Here is a 24,850-nt window from a genome sequence, read left to right as displayed (position 1 = left end):
ATGTTTCACAGGCAAAATCACACACACACACACACACACACACACACACACACACACACACACACACACACACACACACACACACACACACACACACACACACACACACACACACACACACACACACACACACACACACACACACACACACACACACACACACACAGTTTTAAATTATACTAGACCAAGTGCAGACCCGTTGGGTCTTCCCCCAACACGCGGTTGCGAGGGGAGGGGGCGGCCTGAGGCGTCACACACACACTAACCACCCCCATTGATATTATATTAATATTATTAATTCACACCTTTTACCCCATGCCCTGCCCTATCCACTCACACATAGCCCCCAATTCGCAGGCACGGAGGGGGAGACGGAGGCACAGAGAGGGAGACCGAGGCACAAAGAGGGAGACAGAGGCACAGAGAGGGAGACACGGAGGCACAGAGAGGGAGACACGGAGGCACAGAGAGAGACATGGAGGCACACAGAGAGACATGGAGGCACTGTGAGGGACACGGAGGCACACAGAGGGACACGGAGACACACAAAGTGACACGGAGGCACACAGAGAGGGGCACAGAGAGGGACATGGAGGCACACAGAGGGACACGGAAGCACACAAAGAGGGACACACAGAGAAGGACACAGGCACACACAGAGAGGGACATGGAGGCACACAGAGAGGGACACACAGAGAGGGACACGGAGGCACAACAGAGAAGGACACTGAGGTGAGAAAAAACTTCCCTGTGGAATTCCCTGCCACAGAGGGCAGTGGAGGCCAAGTCACTGGATGGATTTAAGAAAGAGTTAGATAGAGCTCTAGGGGCTGGTGGAATCAAGGGGAGAAGGCAGGCACGGGTTATTGATTGGGGATGATCAGCCATGATCACAATGAATGGTGGTGCTGGCTCGAAGGGCCGAATGGCCTCCTCCTGCACCTATTTTCTATGGTTCTATGTTTATGATAGATAAGGATAAGGCTAGTTGTGACAAATTAACTCTAGTGAAATGGTCAATATTGGTACAGTATATGTTGTCCTTCCTGAATTGCATTTGAATACCATGAATGAATGAATGAATGAATGAATGAATGAATGAATGAATGAATGAATGAATGAAAACTTTATTGTCATTCAGATATACACCTAGACACAGTGCACCTTGAACGAAATTTCGTTGCATCTTCTTCAACTATTAAATTCGACAGTGATAATGATCCCTTCGCACCAAGATCTGAGATGGGCCAAAAGATAAGGGCCGAGGGAAATTTGGATCTGAAGTTGGGGAATTTTGTAATTGAAATTTGTGACCAATGGGGTGCTGCAGAGATCAGTGGTGGAACTATTGCTGATTGTTATGTAGTACATAATATTGGGGTGAATGTAAGAGGCACAATTGATAATTTGCAAAATACATGAAAATTAGTGTTCTTTGTGAGGCAGGTTACAGAACAAAACTGATGAGTTGGGCAGAGCAAAGGCAGATGGGATTTAATCCTGGGAAAAGGTGAAGTTGGTTTTGGGAGGACTAATATGGCTGGAATATATCAATGATAGGACCATCAGAAGTGCTGAAAAGTTGAGAGACCATGTCTAGGGATGCCTGAAGTGAGCAGCACAGATAAATAATGAGAAGGAAGGACCTGCAGATGCTGGTTCAAACTGAAGATAGACACAAAAAGCTAGAATAACTTAGCGGGTCAGGCAGCATCTCTGGAGAAAAGGAATGGGTGACATAGAAACATAGAAACATAGAAATCAGGTGCAGGAGTAGGCCATTCGGCCCTTCGAGCCTGCACCGCCATTCAATATGATCATGGCTGATCATCCAACTCAGTATCCCGTACCTGCCTTCTCTCCATACCCTCTGATCCCCTTAGCCACCAGGGCCACATCTAACTCCCTCTTAAATATAGCCAATGAACTGGCCTCGACAGCCCTCTGTGGCAGGGAATTCCAGAGATTCACCACTCTCTGTGTGAAAAAAGTTCTTCTCATCTCGGTTTTAAAGGATTTCCCCCTTATCCTTAAGCTGTGACCCCTTGTCCTGGACTTCCCCAACATCGGGAGCAATCTTCCTGCATCTAGCCTGTCCAACCCCTTAAGAATTTTGTAAGTTTCTATAAGATCCCCTCTCAATCTCCTAAATTCTAGAGAGTATAAACCAAGTCTATCCAGTCTTTCTTCATAAGACAGTCCTGACATCCCAGGAATCAGTCTGGTGAACCTTCTCTGCACTCCCTCTATGGCAATAATGTCCTTCCTCAGATTTGGAGACCAAAACTGTACGCAATACTCCAGGTGTGGTCTCACCAAGACCCTGTACAACTGCAGTAGAACCTCCCTGCTCCTATACTCAAATCCTTTTGCTATGAAAGCTAACATACCATTCGCTTTCTTCACTGCCTGCTGCACCTGCATGCCCACTTTCAATGACTGGTGTACCATGACACCCAGGTCTCGCTGCATCTCCCCTTTTCCTAGTCGGCCACCAGGTGACGTTTCGGCTCGGAACCCTTCTTCAGACTGAGAGACAGAGGAAGGGGAAACGATAAATAAGGTGGTTAAGAATGTTTACGAGGGCTGAGAATGTAAAAACTAAGATGGCTGAATGGTGAGGGTGCAGAAAAAGACTGCGATTTCATGTTGAGAAAATGGATAAGGTTGGTTTGCATTCCTTGGCAGTGCTGAGGGTGGGACTTGATGAAGGAATACACCATTTTTTGTAGGAGTAATAGATAGAATAGATAACGATAAACCGGTTCCCTGAGCGGAGGTAACTATAGATTAAAGGGCCTGTCCCACTTGGGCGTCATTGGCGCGTCACGCAGGTGGCGTGCGAAGATTTTGTGAATCCCAAAATCCTGGGGCGTCGCGTGCAACTGTGCGTCACTGCCCACGTCACCACGCACCATGTGCGCGTAATGCGCACCATGCGTGCATCATGTGCATCAGACGACCAGGGTGCCGGGGAGATGGCTAACCCAGCCGGCAGTCTACGTTTTTTCAACTTTTTGTTATTTTTAGCGTCTGTTTAAAGTTTGTTTTTATGTTCTTTAGTTTGTTTAATGTGGGGGGCGCAGGGAGGGGATCAGGGGAAACTTTTTTTTCAAGTCCTTACCTTCCCGGAGATGTGATCATTTTTCGGATCGCATTCTCCGGGCTCTGCAGCCTACCATCGCTAGAGCTGGGAGCCACCCTGGACTGTCGTGCGCCCCACCGCGTGGCGCGGACTTACCATCGGAGCGGATCCCTTGCCTGGGATCGCTCCCACTGCGACCACCGTGGACTAACCAACAAGGGCTCGCAGTCTTGGGAGAGGCTAGTCGGGAGCTCCAACGCCGCAGAAGGTTCGTCCAGCCCCGACGCGAGGTTCGATCGCCCGGCGCGGGGGAGCTGACAATCCCCCGATGCAGGAGCTGAACGCCTCGACGCGGAGGGCCCGAACGCCGCCAGCTATGGGAGTTAAATTAAAATTAAATTAAATTTCTTTATTTATATAGTACATTTTTAGTCAACTTGCATTGACCCCAAAGTGCTTCACACAATTACATTCACACAGACAGGCAAAGGTGGGTGAAGTGTCTTGCCCAAGGACACACACAGGCAAAGGTGGGTGAAGTGTCTTGCCCAAGGACACAACGACAGTATGCACTCCAAGCGGGATTCGAACCAGCTACCTTCCGGTTGCCAGCCGAACACTTAGCCCATTGCCATCTGTCGTCCACGTTAAGTTAAGACCGTCTTGTCAACGGAGGGCTCGAAGCCCCCGACAAAGGAAGAACAAAGGAAGAGACAAACTTTATTTCGCCTTCCATCACAGTGAGGAATGTGTAGGAGTCACTGTGGTGGATGTTCATTGAATCTGTTGCTTTTAATTGTATGACTGACCTGGCCAGTGAAATTCCTCGTATGTTGCAAAACATATATGGCGAATAAAATCTGATTCTGATTCTGTCGTGCGTCGTAACGTGTGAATGATGTCGCGTAAATGATGGCGCGCAAATGATGTCGCGTAAATGACGCCCAAGTGGGACAGGCCCTTTAGAGGCCCTTTATTTGCAGAGAAATTTGTTATCATACCGAGAATGGTTGAAATCTGGAATTCACTGCCTCATTGGATTGCTGGAGGCAGGTTATTCCCACAATGTTTAAAACTTATTTAGATGAGTACTTGAAATGCCATGGTACTGAAGACTTCAACTAAGTGCCGGAAAGTAACGTTAATGTAGATATAATAATTATGAACTGTAAATTATCCCTTGGTGTAGGTTAATACCAAAAGGAATCAAAGAGGAATTGATGGGCAGATGTGTGAGACAATTTGTTTCAGTGGGAATGAGAAATACTGAGAAATCTCTAAAGGGCCTGTCCCACTATGGCAACCTTATTTGCGGGTTTAGGAGAGTTAGCGCTCGCCACAAGTTCGCAGCATGGTCGACACATGGTCGTAGGTGGTCACTGGTAAGATTCCTTCATGGTCGAGAGGATTTCACGCATAGTGGTTACTACTCGCGGCCTCAGTTTGGTTGAGGAAAAATTTTCAACAAGCTGAAAATTTTTCTGCGAGCAAAAATGGGTCAGCATGGAGAAAATCGATAGTTTTGAACTCGTAGTGCAGTGGTAGTGGGGTTGTTGTAGGTAGTCGAGGTAGCCATAGGTAATCTTCTTTGCTGACTGGGCATTTTAATTGGCTCATTGAGGGGAAAAATACGTAAGCACGAGTTATCAGAACCAAGGAAAACCGACCGGTAATGTTACATGCCTGCTAAACTTCACAGCTGTGAATCTCTGGCTTATTAAAAGTTGTCTGGCTTCTTAAAAGTGTCTCCCCCCCTTCTCTCCCCCCCTTCTCTCCCCCCCCTTCTCTCCCCCCCTTCTCTCCCCTCCCCCCGCTCTTTTAAAGGACTTACTGTGCACTCAGCCAGCCATCTTTAACTTTCCTGTTAAAGATTGTGGGTATCACCTTGGCTTTGCACCGTGTGAATTTCAGACAGCGCTCCCCCGCTTTCCCTGGCCCGCCTTTGCGGTGTGTGTGTGTGTGTGTGTGTGTGTGTGTGTGTGTGTGTGTTCAGCGCAGACGGTCGATCCAGCTCGCGGTTTTTCAGGCGAGTGCCCCCGAGCATGAAGGTTGCAGACAGTTTGCTGAAAAGTCGCGTAAATGGGACAGGCCCTTAAGGAAGGCATTCTCCTCTGATAGTCATTATGGCTCTAATGGACCAAATAGTCTATTGTGTGCCAGTGCAAGTCTGGGTTGTGTTCAGGTGGATGATGCTACAGAAACAATGGAAGATTGAAGGATTTAATCAAGCATGTACAGTAAAAGGCTCTAGATGGGTTGAGAAAGCAAGACAGTTGGATGGTCAGTTAGGTGAGAATAGTCAAAGGATCAGCTGCCATGCCTCAAAGGCTTATTAAAAGTTGTCAAAAGTTGTAAAATAAGCCTTAAAAACAGGAAGGCAGATTACTATCTAAATGGCGTCAAGTTGGGAAAAGGGGAAGTACAACGGGATCTGGGGGTCCTTGTACATCAGTCCATGAAAGTAAGCAGGTACAGCAGGCAGTGAAGAAAGCGAATGGCATGTCGGCCTTTATAACAAGAGGAATCGATAATAGGAGCAAAGAACTCCTTCTGCAGTTGTACGGAGCCCCAGTGAGACCACACCTGGAGTATTATGTGTGATTTTTGATCCCCTAATTTGAGGAAGGACATTCTTGCTATTGAGGGAGTGCAACGTAGGTTTACAAGGTTAATTCCCGGGATGGCGGGACTGTCATATGCTGAGAGAATGGAGCAGCTGGGCTTGTACACTCTGGAGTTTAGAAGAATGAGAGGGGATCTTATTGAAACATATAAGATTGTTAGCACACGGTATTGGGGGTTCAGTATTGATGTGGATAGAGAACTGGCTGGCAGACAGGAAGCAAAGAGTAGGAATAAACGGGTCCTTTTCACAATGGCAGGCAGTGACTAGTGCGGTACTGCAAGGCTCAGTGCTGGGACCCCAGCTATTAACAATATATATTAATGATTTGGACAAGGGAATTGAATGCAACATCTCCAAGTTTGCGGATGACACGAAGCTGGGGGGCAGTGTTAGCTATGAGGAGGATGCTAGGAGGCTGCAAGGTGACTTGGATAGGCTGGGTGAGTGGGCAAATGCATGGCAGATGCAGTATAATGTGGATAATGTGAGGTTATCCACTTTGGTGGCAAAAACAGGAAAGTAGACTATTATCTGAATGGTGGCCGATTAGGAAAAGGGGAGATGCAACGAGACCTGGGTGTCATGGTACACCAGTCATTAAAAGTAGGCATGCAGGTGCAGCAGGCAGTGAAGAAAGCGAATGGTATGTTAGCATTCATAGCAAAGGATTTGAGTATAGGAGCAGGGAGGTTCTAATGCAGTTGTACAGGGTCTTGGTGAGACCACACCTGGAGTATTGCGTACAGTTTTGGTCTCCTAATCTGAGGAAAGACATTCTTGCTATAGAGGGAGTACAGAGAAGGTTCACCAGACTGATTCCTGGGATGTCAGGACTTTCATATGAAGAAAGACTGGATAGACTCGGCTTGTACTCGCTAGAATTTAGAAGATTGAATGGGGGATCTTATAGAAACTTACAAAATTCTTAAGGGGTTGGACAGGCTAGATGCAGGAAGATTGTTCCCGATGTTGGGGAAGTCCAGAACAAGGGGTCACAGTTTAAGGATAAGGGGGAAATCTTTCAGAATCGAGATGAGGAAAACATTTTTCACACAGAGAGTGGTGAATCTCTGGAATTCTCCGCCACAGAAGGTAGTTGAGGCCAGTTCATTGGCTATATTTAAGAGGGAGTTAGATGTGGCCCTTGTGGCTAAAGGGATCAGGGGGTATGGAGAGAAGGCAGGTACAGGATACTGAGTTGGATGATCAACCATGATCATATTGAATGGCGGTGCAGGCTCGAAGGGCCGAATGGCCTACTCCTGCAACTATTTTCTATGTTTCTATGTTAAGGGCTTGGACACGCTAGAGGCAGGAAACATGTTCCCGATGTTGGGGGAGTCCAGAACCAGGGGCCACTGTTTAAGAATAAGGAGTAAGCCATTTAGAACGGAGGCGAGGAAACACTTTTTCTCGCAGAGAGTGGTGAGTCTGTGGAATTCTCTGCCTCAGAGGGCGGTGGAGGCAGGTTCTCTAGATGCTTTCAAGAGACAGCTAGATAGGGCTCTTAAAAATAGCGGAGTCAGGAGATATGGGGAGAAGGCAGGAAGATTGTGGATGATCAGCCATGATCACATTGAATGGCGGTGCTGGCTCGAAGGGCCAAATGGCCTACTCCTGCACCTATTGTCTATTGTCTAAAGGGAAGGCATGATTACCCTCTCCCCCTTCTCTTTCAGAGTCTGTCACCTGTTTTCAGCAGAATTTCTGGCAGTTTCTGAGCTGCCAGCCTGCCAGGCCTGAGTGACTGAGCATCGATGCCTCAGTGACTGTGCTGTCAGCCCAATAATCCATTCAGCCCACAATTTCCATACTAGCCCTCTGGAAACCAGTCCCTTCGGTCCACAAACCCATGTTAGCAATGAGCGAAAAACTCAATAATGTTTCCAGAAGACTTCCCAGCTAGCATCAGTAAAATTTGTAAAGTTTGATATTTTTTGGTGCAGTTGCCATCTTCCAACTCCTATTACAATCTGGTCTCCGTCATCTGCAAGTAGCCCGTCAAGCACTCAACTGCTCACGCCAGTATGTCAATGCAAATCCTGACCACTTATTTTATTGTTGAAGTTTTCCGCCTGTGCCTAGTAGTCTTTGTCATCATGCCTTTTGTGAGCATGCCTTTGTCATCATGCCTAAACGTTATTCATTTAGCATGTATTCATGCACTGTAAATGGATTGATTGTAATCATATATTGTCTTTCTGCTGACTGGTTCGGATGCAACAAAAAGCTTTTCACTGGACCTCAGTACATGTGTGAATTAACTAAAACTGAACTGAACTTTTGTATTTCTCTCCAGGTGGACCAACTTTTTCAGCATTGAGTCATAGAGTCAAACAGTGTGGAAACAGGCCCTTTGGCCCAACTTGCCCACACCGACAAACAATGTCCTAGCTATACTAGTACTACTATCCCACGCTTGGTTCAGATCCCTCCAAACCTGCCCTATCCATGTACCTGTCTTAACTTTTTCTTAAACGATGGGATAGTCCCAGCCTCAACTACAGTATCTCCTCTGGCAGCTTGTTCCATATACCTACCACCCTTTGTGTGAAAAGGTTACTCCTCGGATTCCTATTAAATCTTTTCCCCTTCACCTTGAACCTATGTCCTATGGTCCTCGATTCCCCTACTCTGGGCAAGAGACTCTGTGAATCTCCCCGATATATTCCCCTCATGATTTTATACACCTCTATAAGATCACCTTTCATCCTCCTGTGTTCCGAGGAATAGACAATAGACAATAGGTGCAGGAGTAGGCCATTCGGCCCTTCGAGCCAGCACCGCCATTCAATGTGATTTTCCACAATCTGTAACCCCCCCCCGTTCCTGCCTTCTCGCCATATCCCGCCATCTTTAAGAGCCCTATCAAGCTATCCTATTGTCTATTGTCTTTTGACTCACTTGACCGTATCCAGAGAACCGGCCTCCGCCGCTCACTGAGGCAGAACATTCCAGACTCACAAATCTCTGTGTGAAAAAGTGTTTTCTCATCTCCGTTCTAAATGGCTTACCCCTTATTCTTAAGCTGTGGTTCCTGGTTCTGGACTCCCCCAACTTCGGGAACAAGTTTCCTGCCTCTAGCGTCCAAACCCTTAATAATCTTATGTTTCAATAAGATTCCCTCTCATCCTTTTGAATTCCAGAGTGTACAAGCCCAGCCGCTCCATTCTCTCAGCCTATGACAGCCCGGGAATTAACCTTGTGAACCTACGCTGCACTCCCTTAATAGCAAGAATGTCCTTCCTCAAATTTAGACACCAAAACTGCACACAATACTCCAGGTGTGGTCTCACTAGGGCCCTATACAACTGCAGAAGGACCTCTTTGCTACTATACTCAACTTCTCTTGTTATGAAGGCCATCACTTTCTTCACTGCCTGCTGTACCTGCATACCTACTTTCATTGACTGATGAACAAGAACCCCCAGATCCCGTTGTACTTCCCTTTTCCCAATTTGACACCATTTAGATAATAATCTGCCTTCCTGTTTTTGCTACCAAAGTGGATAACTCCACATTTATCCACATTAAACTGCATCTGCCATGCATTTGCCCACTCACCCAACCTGCCCAAGTCCCCCTGCATTCTCACAGCATCTCATAGAATAGAGCCTAATCAACCTCTCCCTATAGTTCACACCCTCTAGTCCTGGCAACATCCTTGTAAATCTTTTCTGAACCCTTTCAAGCTTGACAATATCTTCCCTTTAACATGGTGCCCAGAACTGAATACAATATTCTAAATGCGGTCTCACCAATGTCTTATACAACTGCAACATGACCTCCTAACTTGTATACTCAATACTCTGACTGATGAAGACCAATGTGCCAAAAGCCTTTTTGACCACCTTATCTACCTGCGACTCGACCTTAAAGGAACCATGCACCTGCACTCCTAGATCCCTCTGCTCTACACCACTACCCAGAGGACTACCATTTACTGTAGGTCCTACCCTTCTTAGTCATCCCAAAATGCAATGCCTCACACTTCTCTGTATTAAATTCCATCAACCATTCCTCAGCCCACCTGGCCAATTGATCCAGATCTTGCTGCAATCTTTCACAACCATCTTCACTATCTGCAAAACCATTCGCTTTTGTATCATCAGCAAACTTGCTAATCTTGCACTGTATGTTCTCATCCAAATCATTGATGTGGATGACAAACAGTAACGGGCACAGCACCGAACCCTGAGGTACACCACTAGTCACAGGCCTCCAGTCTGAGAAGCAACCTTCCACCATCACCCTCTGCTCCCTTCCATGGAGCCAATTTGCTATCCATTCAGCTATCTCTACTTGGATCCTATGCGATCTAACCTTCTAGAGCAGCCTACCATGCGGAACCTTGTATCAAGCATGTTCTTGTCTCTGAAACATTTCCTACTATCTGAAGAAGGGTCCGAAACGTTGCCTATTTCCTTCGCTCCATAGATGCTGCCGCACCCGCTGAGTTTCTCCGGCACTTTTGTCTACCTCCTACTATCATCCAATTCTTTCTTCCTTCCTTGGACCCATCCCTCCCCTTGATGCCCTGGTTCCAACCTGTTCATCTTTACAATGGACTCAATCCCTCTAAATCTTCTTCCTGTCTTAGGATGGTCTGAGAGCTATTCACTTCTTCCCTATACAGGAGTCTAACCAGCTCTCTTCCACCAACATTCTTACACCTGTGTGAATTCAGTTTTGCTCTGAACAACTTCTTCAACTCCAGGTCTATAGTGTGGCTATAGGTATGTGCGTGGACCCAATCTGTTGCATAACTCTTTATCGGATATGTGAAATGGTCCTTGTATCAGTCCCTTTCAGGTCCCCTCCATCAGATTTCTATAACTCTGACTAGACTAAGTGGGACCCGTTGGGTCCCAGCTTCACACAGGAGGGCTGGTCCCCCAACGCAATATTCCACCTCCCCTCCAATTCCAATATTGCTGGCCAGTTGGGGGGGGGGCTTTCTGGAGCGCTAACATGGGTTTGTGGACCGAAGGGACTGGTTTCCAGAGGGCTAGTATGGAAATTGTGGGCTGAATGGATTATTGGGCTGGCAGCACAGTCACTGAGGCATCGATGCTCAGTCACTCAGGCCTGGCAGGCTGGCAGCTCAGAAACTGCCAGAAATTCTGCTGAAAACAGGTGACAGACTCTGAGAGAGAAGGGGGAGAGGGTAATCAATTTTAGAAGTTTTCATCTTTTTTTACAGATCACAGCAATGAAGGAGGAAAGTCTATCCTTGGGTGGATCTCTGGAGCGCTAGTATGGGTGTTGTGGGCTGAAGGGAATGGTTTCCAGAGGGCTAGTATGGACATTGTGGACTGAATGGATTCTTGGACTTACAGTTCAGTGAGTCATGGCTGGTGGGCTGGCAGTTCACTATGTCATGGATGGTGGGCTGGCCCTTCAGTCACTTACAGCTGGTGTGGTAGCAGTTCACTCAGTTACCCCTCCTCTGTTCACCCCCCAACTCTGCTCCTTGCCATTCCCGTCCCCCCCACGCATTCAGTCCATCTCCCCTCAACCTCCCCCCCCCCCCCCCATGCACTCTTAGTGGCTCTCTGACAGCGCAGCCATTCCTGCCTATTAGGTACCCATTGTGATGAAGAACGCGCAGACATGGCAAGTGGAAAAAGGATTTATTAAAGTTTAAAATGTGAATGAGTCTTAAAACATTGCAAGTCCAACATCACAGCACTCCAAGCAGAGTGCAATCAACAAGTCCAACCTCACAGCAAGCGGAGTGCAGGCAGCAAATCCAACCTCACAGCACTCCAAGCAGAGTGCAGGTAGCAAGTCCAACCACACAGCACTCCAAGCAGGGTGCGGGCAGTGGCACAGTCAAAAGGCACACTTTTCAATTAGAGTGGCACAGTCAAAAGGCACACTTTTCAATTAGAGTGGCACAGTCAAAAGGCACACTTTTCAATTAACGGCACAGTCAAAAGGCACACCTTTCAATTAGCGGCACAGTCAAAGGCACACTTTTCAATTAGCGGCACAGTCAAAAGGCACACTTTTCAATTAGCGGCACAGTCAAAAGGCACACTTTTCAATTAGCACAGTTAAAAAGCATAGTCAAAAGGCACATAAAAACATATATATCCTCCAAACACAGTTCCAAATAAACCACATATAAGCACATAAAACCACACTCACAGTTTAGTAAACATGTGTTCAGTTCAGTTTATTCACAGCTCAGACTGAGTCGTGACCTCCCCCCCCATCTTGCAGCGACTGCGGTACGCCACACTTCTGGGTATTATAGTCCCTCCCGCTCCCACCGGAAGGGGCGTGGCCTTCATATCATGATTGACAGGAGAGAGAATCTCAACATTTTATTTTTCATCGATGGGAAAAATCCTCTGGCCCTGACAGCTGGAGGGGACTCTGAGTAAGATGGCCAAAAATCACAGCCGTAAATGGTAGCGATTGTTCTAAAATCAATATACAGTGCAAACAGGAAGTGGTCAAGATTTGACTTTTAATCACTTGCGTATGCATTTTCAAAGTGACCACACTTGCCTTTGCATTTTCAAAGCAAGCCGCCTTTTGCATTTTCAAAGCAAGCCACCTTTTTCATTTTCAAAGCAAGCCGCCTTTTGCATTTTCAAAGCAAGCCACCTTTTTCATTTTCAAAGCAAGCCGCCTTTTGCATTTTCAAAGCAAGCCGCCTTTTGCATTTTCAAAGCAAGCCGCCTTTTGCATTTTCAAAGCAAGCCGCCTTTTGCATTTTCAAAAAAGCCGCCATTTGCATTTTCAAAGCAAACCGCCATTTGCATTTTCAAAGCAAACCGCCTTTTGCATTTCCAAACCAAACCACCTTTTGCATTTTCAAACCAAACCACCATTTGCATTTTCAAACCAAACCACCTTTTGCATTTTCAAACCAAACCTTTTGCATTTTCAAACCAAACCACCTTTTGCATTTTCATACTACATTTTCAAACCACATTAAGGGCACTGACAGGTCAGTAAAACCACTCACAGTTTAGTAGACATGTGATCAGTATTATTCACAGCTCAGACAGAACTGAGACACCTCCACACTTCCGGGTTTAATAGCCCCCCCCCCCCCCCCCTCCCACCAGAAGGGGCATGGCCTTCATGGCATGATTGGCAGGAGAGAGAATCTCAACACTTTTAAAACATTAATAAGTCTTGTCCTGCGAAGCGGAGGGGGACTCTCTGAGTAGGTTGGCCAAAAATTACAGCTGTAAGTGGCAGCATATTTTCTAAAATCAATATGCAGTGCAACAGGAAGTGGTCAAGATCAGAGTTTTAATTATATAGATGACCATAATGGTGTTGCTTCCTGCACATGTGCAGAATTCATTTTTGACTACCTTTGCTGCTAATTTCCATTTTGCATGTTTTCATCCGTGTCTTGAGAACTGTATCTTCATCCTGGGGATGCAGTAGCGACCAATACCTATTGTAAGTCCTCAGAATTCCACAGCTACTCCGATAACACTTCCTCTATCTAGCTTTCTGTAAGGATGACATTCCATTCTCCGAGTTCCATTCTTGAATATCCCAACATTTAAGAAACAGTTAGACAGGTACATGGATAGGACAGGTTTGGAGGGATATGGACCAAATGCTGGCAGGGTGGATTAGTGTAGCTGGGACATGTTGGCCGTGTGGGCAAGTTGGACAGAAGGGCCTGTTTCCACACTGTATCACTCTATGACTTCAGTGTTTATGTTATAACTGCTCTCACGATGAGACTTTACATAGCAGTGCCTTTTTAAATATCAAATTGCATACAAAAACGGTTACAAGGGAGAAGACAGGAAAATGGGGTTGAGAGGGAAAAAAGATCAAATGGTGGAGCAGACTCGATGGGCTGAATGGCCTAATTCTATTCCTATGTCGTATGGTCTCATTTCTCAGTATTCTGAAAAGTTGTCCCAGCAACTCCTAATTCAGCCCTCCATCTCCACCACCCACTAATTTCCCATGCAACTACTGGAGGGGCCACACTTGCCTTCTTACTTCTTTCCTTCCCACCATTCCTTCCCACCATTCATAGATCAAAACATTCCTACCCAGATGAAGCAACAATTTAGTGGCACTACTTCCAATTTATTGTACTCTGGATGTGGTTTACCCTATATGGGAGAAACCAAACACAGATTGGGTATGGGTTTGGCTTGCAGTCATCTATCACTTTAGTTCTGCTTCATTTCCTCTCTGATCTATCTTTGGCCACCTGCCCCATGATGCCCAATGCAAGCTCATGGAAGAGCATTGCATCTTTTCTCTAGGCATGTTTCATGACCAAGGGTGTGGGAAGGAACTGCAGATGCTGGTTTAAACTGAAGATAGACACAAAACTCTGGAGTAACTCAACTGGAGAGGCAGCATCAATGGAGAGAAGGAATGGGTGACATTTTGGGTCGAGTCCGAAGAAGGGTCTTGACCCAAAATGTCACCCATTCCTTCTCTCCAGAGATGCTGCCTGTCCCGATGAGTTACTCCAGCATTTTGTGTCAATGACCAAGGGACTTGGTATTCAAGTGATTAGCTTTTTCTGCTCCCTCAACAGGCATAGTTGAATATTTTGGATTCAGTTCATTCCTTTGTTGCCTTTCTCTTCTGTCTTGAAGAGAAATTGTAACCATGACAACCTTTGTCTGCAATCTATCGTAGACGTCCTTCCTTTCTTCCCATCTCACTATCTTTGCGCTACGTAAAACATGCTGCTTTTCTCACCTTTTTAGTACGGATGATGGTTCAATAACCGGAAACATCCACTCTGTTTCTTTCTCCTGAGCTGCTGGATGTTTCTGCCGTTTTCTGTTTTTGTTTCAGATTTCCAGTACCTGAGACCTTTGCTCCAATTCTGTTTCTCCTCTCTTGTATATTTATTTGTTCTGTAAATAGAAATTATTTCCCCTGAACCTTCAAATTACTGTGGGTTGGGATAGGAAATTTAAGCCTTGCCTTCTGAGACATTGCTTGCCTTGTAAATCTGACTGAATTTTAGATTCCATTGAACTATCATTTTTTTTGCCCTTCTCCCCTTCCCAATTAGAATAAGTAGTTCTGCAAGTCACCTACTGCCTGCCGCCTTCCCCCATTTTCAATCAGGAACAAACCATCCATCCATCCATCTGTTTTTCCAACTTCTCTCCCTTTATGCTCAAGTATTATATGCATGAAGACTTTGGTATTGTTTATAGGAAATATATGATACAATGGATGTCCATGTTAATTATTGTCAGCTTGATAAATTGAATGCACTTGGCTTGCTCCATACATTGTTAAATTCTAAATGAATATGTGAAATTATTTTGTTTCATTGTTTAGATTAGAAAAAGGTTGTCTCACCTGAAAGCAATTGTTCAGTATAAAGATGCATTGGAAACAGAGCATTCAGGCATTTTTACGGTAAGAGTGCTTGCATTATTGATTCTTAAAGCTATTACTTTGCCATGTAAACGTTTGAGCTGTTAAATTCAATTGATTACTGTGCATTTATCGTAATTTGTGTTTGACATTAAAAATCTGCTAGACTAAGTGGGACCTGTTGGGTCCCAGTCACCATGGGGGGTGTGTGGTGGGGGGGGGGGGGGTCGTTGTGGGGTGGGAGAGGAAATGTGTATGTGAGCTGGAGGGGTTTGCGAGGGGGAGAGGAGGAGGGATGTGGGAGAGGGTGGTTTGGGGAGGGGTGTGTGTGGGCAGGGGTTGTGGGGGGGAGGGTTGTGTGGGAGGGGTTATATGTGGGAAGAGGGGTTGTGGGGGGTTGGGGTGTGGGGGGGAGGGATGTGTGGGAGGTGGTTGGGATGTGGTGGGGAGGGGTGTGGGGGGGTTGTAAGGGCAGGGGGGAGAGGGCTCGGAGAAAAGACGGGGCAAGAGCCATGGGGGGGGGAGAGTGCGGTATTATGGGGACCAGAGGGGAAGGGGTTGCGGGTGCAATGGGGACTCACAGTGGGCGCTGGTCGCTTCGCTGGTAGTTCTCCTCTGCCGGGAGTCTCCGCTTTCTGTTTGGCGACAACGACGCCATCTCTGACTCGGGGCTGGCTGGGCTGGGTCGGGCCGGGCCGAGTCGGGCCATCCAGAGCTGCTGTAAAGACGCAGAGGGGGAGGAGAGAGAGCTCAGGGTGTATGAGGGCAGGGGGATGGTTGTGAGGGGTGTGTGGAAGGGAGGGGTGTGTGGGGGTAGGGTTGTGTGGGGGAGGGGTGTGTGGGAGGGAGGGGTTTGTGGGCAGGGGGTTGATACAAATACATGTATTGATGCTCCTGAACACATCATCAGTGATGTAACCTGTGGTCATTGGGTGTTTCGGGTCTTTCAACATCAGACACCCTCACCCAGGCAACCCAGCCGTGGTTAATCAGACCACGACTTGTGTTCAGGTGGCATTCGCTCCTCCCCATGGACCTTCTCTCCTGATTCAGAGCCATCAAGAGGCCTTCTCCGCTGCCTCTGTGGTGTTCTTGATGGCCCTTCTCCTTGCCACTCCGTTGATGCCCAGTGCATTCAAGGCTTTGTAGAGCGATTGCCCTGCAAAACCTCTGCAGCCAACCTCGATGAGCATATGCCTTACCTTCCAGCCCTGCTTGCGGCAGTCTATGACCAGCTCTTCGTACTTGGTCATCTTCCTATCATGGGCCTCCTCCAGATGGTCCTCCCATGGCACTGTCAGTTGTTTTTGATCGCCTCTGAGACCAGGAGGATGTCTGGCCTAAGGGTGGTTGTGGCAGTGTGCTGTGGGAACTTCAGCTGTTTCACCAGGTCTACAGAAAGCTTGGAGAAAAGATGGGGGAAGAGCCTTGGGGAGTGTGCGGTATTACAAGGGAGGGGGGCAGGAGCCAGTGAGGGGGACCAGAGGGGATGGGGTTGGGGGTGCGATGGGGACTCACAGCGGGCGCTGGTCGCTTCAGTGGTCGTTATCCTTCACATGGCTTGTGGACTCAGCCCCGCCTCTGGGGTTTTATTCTCCTCGCCACGCCTGATGATTAACAGCAAAAATTAATAGCAGGTGCCGGAAGGGGCGTTATCTTCATGGTGACTGACAGGCGAGAAAACATCTGCTGATCTCACGATTTTTTTAAATCATGACTATTGTAATCTTCCATGGATTGGAATAAAATTTGATACGCTTGGAGCAGAGGAGAACGGTGAGTAAGGTGGCGAGTAATCCTAGCGATATAGGGTAGCGTTTTTGCGCAATTTTAAATACAATGCAGTCCGGAAGTGGTCAAGATGAGATTTTTAGTAATAGTATAGATTAAATGTCATGTGAACATCTTGGAGAAAATGCATAATAATTTTCTTTTAATCTTTACTAAGTGGAAACAATTCCTGAAACTTGGGCATTCTATCAGTGATGCAGAGCTGGCTGAACTTATTAATGGTCAGAAGTCTAATCATTGTTGTACATTAATCTACACATCTGGAACTACAGGAACCCCAAAAGGAGCAATGCTTAGCCACGACAATGTGAGTTTTCATCAACCTTAATTTGCACTTTAATAGTTGAGAGAATTCATTATTTGATACAAAAATACTTATTTCATTAATTACCCAGTGATGTTTGTTAAAAGATTTTGCTTATGTATTATTGAACTTTTGGTATGTGCCCATGTGAGTATTTATTTACTATCTTGTTCGGAGGAAACAAACCATAAAATGGATAATTATAATTGTTTTGTCAGAACCTTGCATGAAACCAGAGGGTGTTGGGTATATGGAACAAGCTGCAAGAGGATATAGTTGAAGCAGGTACTATAACAATATTTAAAAGACATTTGGACAGGCACAGGGATAAGAATGATTTAGAGGGATATGGGCCAAATGCGGGTAGATGGGAATAGTGTAGATTGGCATCGTGGTCGGCATGAGCAAGGATGACTCTATGACTTGGAAAAATTACGAGCCCAATAAATTAAAAAATGCTCATACTCTGGGGAACGGTTTTGCTGGGAGTGAGATTAGAATATTCAAATTATAATTCACCACAAATATTTAAACAAATTCACGGAAATATTTTTCAACTAATTTTCTCAAAGTGGCTTGGATTTGCATTATTTTATGTCCGTGACTGTACAGAATGGTACTATAAAGAATGGTACTATTGGTGCATTGGAACGGTAGTGTTGGGTGAAGGTGGGAGGGGCAAATGGCAGTGTTCAAAGGTGATCATTTAAGGCAAATATTTATCTTGAGGAATATAGTTGCCTCATTCTGTCTAGGTGTTGTCCCCCGTGGGTAAAAGTTATCACTGCGTTCTCACAGATCTCTTGTGCGCTCAGAAGTTTGTCTAAGTTGCATCAAATAGGCATGATTCACTGCTGAGCATCAATACGCCAGCAACCGTGTCTTATCTTCTGACCCAACAAGACATTCAAGCAGCAAAGTTTGGACACCTTTGTGGGATGCAAATCTCTAGCTCACTAAAAAGGGGTGGTGGAGGCAGACATAATTACAACATTTAAAAGTCATTTGGGGAGGAATGAGAATGACTGACACGGATCATGCAGGTAATTGAAATTTGCATAGAAAAGCATTGTGGTTGGAATTGGTGAGGTAGACCGATGGGCATTTCTGTGTTGTACAATTCTGAGTCTATGATGTGCTAGATGTTGTGGCTCAGTCGATGAGCTCAATGGAGCTTTGCTGAATTGTTGCAGTATGTCCTGTGGATTTTACACACATTGGCCATGGTGTGGTGGGACATAACAGGGCGGTAGAATTGCTGCCTTATTGCACAAGAGACCCGGGTTCGATCCTGACTACTGCAACTGTCTGTATGGAGTTTGTACATTCTCCCCTTGACCTGCATGGGTTTTCTCCAGGAGCTTCGGTTTCCTCCCACAGTCCAAAGAGGTACAGGCTAATTGGCTTGGTAAAATTGTAAATTGTCCCTAATGTGTGTAGGATAGTGTTAATGAGCGGGGATTACTGGTCGGCGTGGACTCGGTGGGCCGAAGGGCCTGTTTCCGCGCTGTATTTCTCAACAAAAACTAAACCACAAATAGAGGATGTCCTTAATCGATGAAGGAATTTCACCCCCTGAGTGCACCCCCTGAATTTCACCCCCTGATCACCCAGTTCAGTATTTTATTGAACAGCTGTATGTGTGATGCCTCGTTTGAGGATGGAGGATGAAGTGACGTTGGTTTACCTCCTTGTTGGTTTTATCACAGCCTGCTATAGGTCCAGGTTGTCAGCTATGTTCTTCAGGATTTAGACAAGTCTGTCGGGACCTTATGACTGAATTATGCTTGCCATTGGAAGTCTAGGTTCCCCTCCCCAACCTCTTGTGTGCCTGCTACGTTCAGGGCGTCCAAGTCGTCTTCAGTTTTTAGGAGCTTGTGTTTAATTTGTTCACAAGATCAGCATTTACTGCACACTCTTAAAAGCTCCTGAGCTGAGTACTTTGCTGATCCATTTCAAACTGCAGTTGTAGAGTTGAGCCAACCATACAGTTGTGGTGCCAAAACCATATTTAGGGCAGACTAGGTATGGAGTTGATGTATAGATGGGCCTTTGTGCTAATATGATTACTGTTTCATTAGCCAAGGAGGGCAGGGGAATTCTTTGCACACTTGATGACATGAGACCCCATAGAGTAAAAAACAAATTGTTAGAGAAACTTGGCGGGTCTGTGGAGGGAAATGGAAAGATGACTTTGAATTTCCGGACTTTCTTCAGTCTGGTTGGAGAGAAGGGGAAGTAGATGGTAGAGAGAGGTGAGGGGAAGTGGTGGAGCAAGACCCCAAGTTATGATTCAACGCTGACTTGCTGAGTCTCTTCCTTTTGATTACACATCACTCTGCTGTCATTCAGGGATGGTGATGGAAGAAGCTAAGGAGTTGGATAGAAACTATGACTCTGTGCAAGACTGATTTGTTGGATAGCTCTCCGATTGTAAACATATCAGCATAAAGTGCCCTCCATAATGTTTGGGACAAAGGCCCATCATTTATTTATTTGCTTCTGCATGCCACAATTTGAGATTTGTAATAGGAAAAAATCTCATGTGTTTCAAGTGCACATTGTCAGATTTTAATAAAGGCCATTTTTATACATTTTGGTTTCACTATGTTTATATAAGCTGTGTTTATTTCTATTTATTTATTTTTAAAATTAGAAGTAATTGTACAGAGATAAAACATTCGGCATCTAAAATTATACAATTATTGTACAGCTTCATTTTTAACCTTATAACCTAAACTATGAAAATGAAAAAAGAAAAGAAAAAGAAAACAAGAAAGGAAAAAAGTAGAAAGTGAAAGGATAGATCGAAAAAGAACGAAAGAAAGACCCCTAAACTGCCAAAGTAGTGTGGCAGAAAGATATAGAAATAAGAAAAAAGAAAGAGAAAGGTGGAGATATACCTTGCCCCTCGTCCCCCCCACCCACCTCACCCAACCCAGCGTCGGATTTAAATTTAAATTTGTGTTGCACCATGCTACTGATGTAAGAATTGGGTGAAGGGTTTCCATGTCTTGAGAAATTGATCTGTTTTTTCCGCCAAGACAAGCCTAATATTTTCCAAATGTAGTGTCTTGGACATGTTGGTGATCCACATCTTCACTGTAGGGACTGTTGTCTGTTTCCAAAATGTAAATATTAATTTTTTCACCGTTATCAGGCCATAGTTAAAGAAACGTCTTTGAAATATCGTTAGCTCAGAACAGGCCTCTGATGTACCTAGTGTGATCAATTTTATGTTGGGATCCAATTTAGTTTTAAGTATTTTGGAAAAGATATCAAAAATTCCCCTCCAGAAGTTTTGTAATTTCGTATAGGAAACAAAAGAATGGGTTATGGTTGCTTCTTGGAGGAGACATTTATCACAGATAGGCGAGACATTTGGGAAGATCTTGTTCAATTTAGACTTTGAATAATAGAGTCTATGCAGTATTTTAAATTGTATTAGTGAGTGCCTGACATTAAGAGAACAGTAGTGTATATATAGAAGACTTTCCTCCCAACTATCCTTTGAAATTGTTAAACCCAATCCGTCTTCCCAAGCTCGCCTAATTATTTCCGACGATGGGATATGTAGATTTTAAAAGGTATTATAGAAATACGATATTAACTTATTTAAATCCGCCTTTCTATTCATGCATTCATCTAGTACATCTGGACCCATGGAATGACAATCTTGCGCGTATATTTTCACATAGTCTCGTATTTGAAGGTATCTGAAGTAATGACTACCTTTCAGATGATATTTCAACTGTAATTCTTGAAACGAGAGGAAGGTCCCCATCTCGTAACGGTCTCCCAGCTTTTTAATTCCTCAGCTTTCCCATTGTACAAACACCTTGTGTAAAGCAGACGGTTTATAAGCTGTGTTTATACATAGTCCCCCATTTCAGGGTACCATAATGTTTGGGACACATGACTTCACAGGCGTTTGTAATTGCTCAGGTGTGTTTAATTGCCTCCTTAATGCAAGTATAAGAGCTCTCAGCACCTAGTCTTTCCTCCAGTCTTTCCATCACCTTTGGAAACTTTTATTGCTGTTTATCAACATGAGGACCAAGGTTGTGCCAATGAAAGTCAAAGGAGCCATTATGAGACTGAGAAACAAAAATAACACTGTTAGAGACAGTGTCGTGGTTTACATGACTCAAATTAAAGATATAAATGACACAGACACGGAGAATCCTTCAAGAAGATGAGAAGCCTTTAATTTGCACAAATCTGGGCCTGGAACATTCAGAGGTAGTACAGCTCGGCCACTCTCCAAAATGTTCACTGATCCATCCTTTCATGCAGCGTTTTATTGTAATTTCAGTTCTTATCTTTGGCTGCTTAGCACTCATGTTTTTACTAACTTTAACCTCGTACTGTCCTTGTCTTTTATCTCCAATCTCTGAGTTACCATAATGTTCTAGACTAAAGCAAAAATAAACTAAGCAATAACATGTTTTTGAGCACACAAAAAAGCTGACATCTGCGAGCTTTACTGAATGTTTTTAAACATATTGGTAAGATTTAAGAAGTAACGTGTTTCTTCTATATACAGTCTATATAACTTCTATATAACTTCCTTCTCTGAGACTTTAAAAAGCCTCAAAAGACAAAGAAAACTACACGCACATTCCCCAGGTCTAATCACTCATATAGCCCTAAAATGCAGGCTCGTTTAATTAATTTTACGTAATGCTGTGTAATGTTCTTTCTCTGGCTCCTTGAGAAACTGGGCCAAAAACCCACCCCCATTACGTGAGGCAGGAAAAAAGACCCAGCTTCCCTTACAGGTTACATTTAACATTTTCCTAACAGTTCTTCTTCATCGTAGTAGTATTCTATCACCCAGGTCCATTTTCCTTTAGGGCCGGATTCGTCTGCACCCGTTATCATTGGCAGTTGTTTCACAGTATCTTTCACCAGGAGGGACATAATACAGGGGAAAACACAGCACAACATTATTGCCACTGCAAGTCGTACGACCCCAATGGTCAGACCAATTTTGAATCAGCCATTCTCCCCAAACCCCCCAACATCCTCTCCAGCCACCCACACAATTGATGTCTTAACCCTGCGTTTCGTTTAACCTTACTCCTTAGGTTTTTAACTTATCCATGGCTTTAGTGAAAGACCCCTCCGGGCTAGTATTATTACGGATAAAGGTACAACAGTGCTCCCCAAAAAGTACACAAACACTCCCTTATTCTGACCTTATTTACACCAAGTTTATAGTCACTAATGTCTCTAAAAAAACTTCACATTATCTTAACCATATAATAATGACAGCAATGAAACAGGCCACCTTGGCCCTTCTAGTCCTTGCCGAACACTTACTCCCACCTAGTCCCATCTACCTGCCCTCAGACCATAACCCTCCATTCCTTTCCTGTCCATATACCTATCCAATTTATTTTTAAATGATAAAATCGAACCTACCTCCACCACTTCCACTGGAAGCTCATTCCACACAGCTGCCACTCTCTCAGTAAAGAAGTTTCTCTTCATGTTACCCCTAAACTTCTGTCCCTTAATTCTCAAATCATGTCCTCTTGTTTCAATCTTCCCTACTCTCAACAGAAAAACCTTATCTACGTCAACTCTGTCTATCCCTCTCATCATTTTAAAGACCTCTATCAATTCCCCCTTAACCTTCTTCCTCTCCAAAGAATAAAGACCTAACTTGTTCAACCTTTCTCTGTATCTTAGTTGCTGAAACCCAGTCAACATTCTAGTTAATCTCCTCTGTACTCTCTCTATTTTGTTGACATTTGTCCTATAATTTGCCTACCAAAATTATACACCATACTCCACAATTGACCTCACCAATACCTTGTACAATTTTAACATTACAACCCAACTTCTATACAATCCTCTGATTTATAAAGGCCAACACACCAACATCTTTCTTTACCACCGTATCCACATGAGATTCCACCTTCAGGGAACTATGCACAGTTATTCCTAGATCCCTCTGTTCAACTTCATTCCTCAATTCACAACAATTTACCATGTACGTCCAATTTTGATTTGTCCTTCCAAGATGTATCACCTCACACTTATCAACATTAAACCCATCTGTCATGTTTCAGCCCACTCTTCCAAATGACCTAAATCTCTCTGTAGACTTTTAAAACCTACTTCATTATTCACAACACCGCCTATCTTAGTATCAGCTTCGAGAGGCTGGTCCTGGCACACCTCAAAAGCTGCCTACCCCCCACACTGGATCCCTATCAGTTTGCCTACCGCAAGAACAGGAGTACGGAGGATGCCATCTCAACGGCACTTCACTCCGCCCTCTCCCACCTCGACAACAGAGACACTTACGTAAGAATGCTGTTCATCGATTACAGCTCAGCATTCAACACCATTATACCATCAAAACTGATCACCAAACTCGGTAACCTGGGCATCGACCCCTCCCTCTGCAACTGGATACTTGACTTTCTAACCAACAGACCCCAGTCTGTTAGGTTAGACAAGCACACCTCTTCAACCCTCACCCTGAACACCGGCGTTCCACAGGGCTGTGTGCTGAGCCCCCTCCTCTACTCCCTCTTCACCTATGACTGCACACCTGTACATGGTACTAACACCATCATCAAGTATGCAGATGATACAACGGTGATTGGCCTCATCAGCAACAACGATGAGTCGGCCTACAGGGAGGTGGTCCAGCACTTAGCAGCATGGTGCGCTGACAACAACCTGGCCCTTAACTCCAAGAAGACCAAGGAGCTCATTGTAGACTTCAGGAAGTCCAGGGGCGGCACGCACACCCCCATCCACATTAACGGGACGGAGGTGGAACGTGTTTCTAGCTTCAGGTTCCTGGGAGTCAACATCTCCGATGACCTCTCTTGGACCCACAATACCTCAACTCTGATCAAGAAGGCTCACCAGCGTCTCTTCTTCCTGAGGAGACTGAAGAAGGTCCATCTGTCTCCTCAGATCCTGGTGAACTTCTACCGCTGCACCATCGAGAGCATCCTTACCAACTGCATCACAGTATGGTATGGCAACTGCTCTGTCTCCGACCGGAAGGCATTGCAGAGGGTGGTGAAAATTGCCCAACGCATCACCGGTTCCTCGCTCCCCTCCATTGAGTCTGTCCAAAGCAAGCGTTGTCTGCGGAGGGCGCTCAGCATCGCCAAGGACTGCTCTCACCCCAACCATGGACTGTTTACCCTCCTACCATCCGGGAGGCGCTACAGGTCTCTCCGTTGCCGAACCAGCAGGTCCAGGAACAGCTTCTTCCCGGCGGCTGTCACTCTACTCAACAACGTACCTCGGTGACTGCCAATCACCCCCCCACCCCCCGGACACTTATTATCACTTATTATTATTTATTTAAATCATTTGCTATGTCGCTCTTCCAGGGAGATGCTAAATGCATTTCGTTGTCTCTGTACTGTACACTGACAATGACAATTAAAATTGAATCTGAATCTGAATCTGAATCTGAATCTACATACTTATTAATCCATTTTACCACACCAACATCCAGATTATTGATTCACATGACAAACAACAGTGGACCCAACACACATCTCTGAGGTACCCCTCTAGTCACTGACCTCCAACCTGACAAACATCCATCCACCATTACTCTCTGGCATCTCCCATACAGCCACTTTTTAATCCATCTTGCTACTCCTTACTAAACCTTCTTAACCAACCTTATTTCCTTATTGAACCTTGTCAA

General features: G+C 45.2%; 1 protein-coding gene across 1 annotated transcript in view; it reads left to right on the top strand.

Annotated features, from left to right (window-relative positions):
- The window catches only part of LOC116979725 (long-chain-fatty-acid--CoA ligase ACSBG2-like), a 164,467-nt gene that overhangs the window by 74,541 nt on the left and 65,076 nt on the right, over positions 1–24,850 (top strand). The window contains exons 7-8 of the mRNA XM_033031464.1: positions 15,021–15,101; positions 17,008–17,157. Coding sequence (XP_032887355.1) covers positions 15,021–15,101; positions 17,008–17,157 — 231 coding nt within the window. The remainder of the gene's footprint in view (positions 1–15,020; positions 15,102–17,007; positions 17,158–24,850) is intronic.

This window comes from Amblyraja radiata, chromosome 1, assembly GCF_010909765.2.
Source record: "Amblyraja radiata isolate CabotCenter1 chromosome 1, sAmbRad1.1.pri, whole genome shotgun sequence".
Taxonomy (NCBI): Eukaryota; Metazoa; Chordata; class Chondrichthyes; order Rajiformes; family Rajidae; genus Amblyraja; species Amblyraja radiata.
Note: the sequence above shows the minus strand (reverse complement) of the source record. Positions and strands in the feature narration are given on the sequence as shown.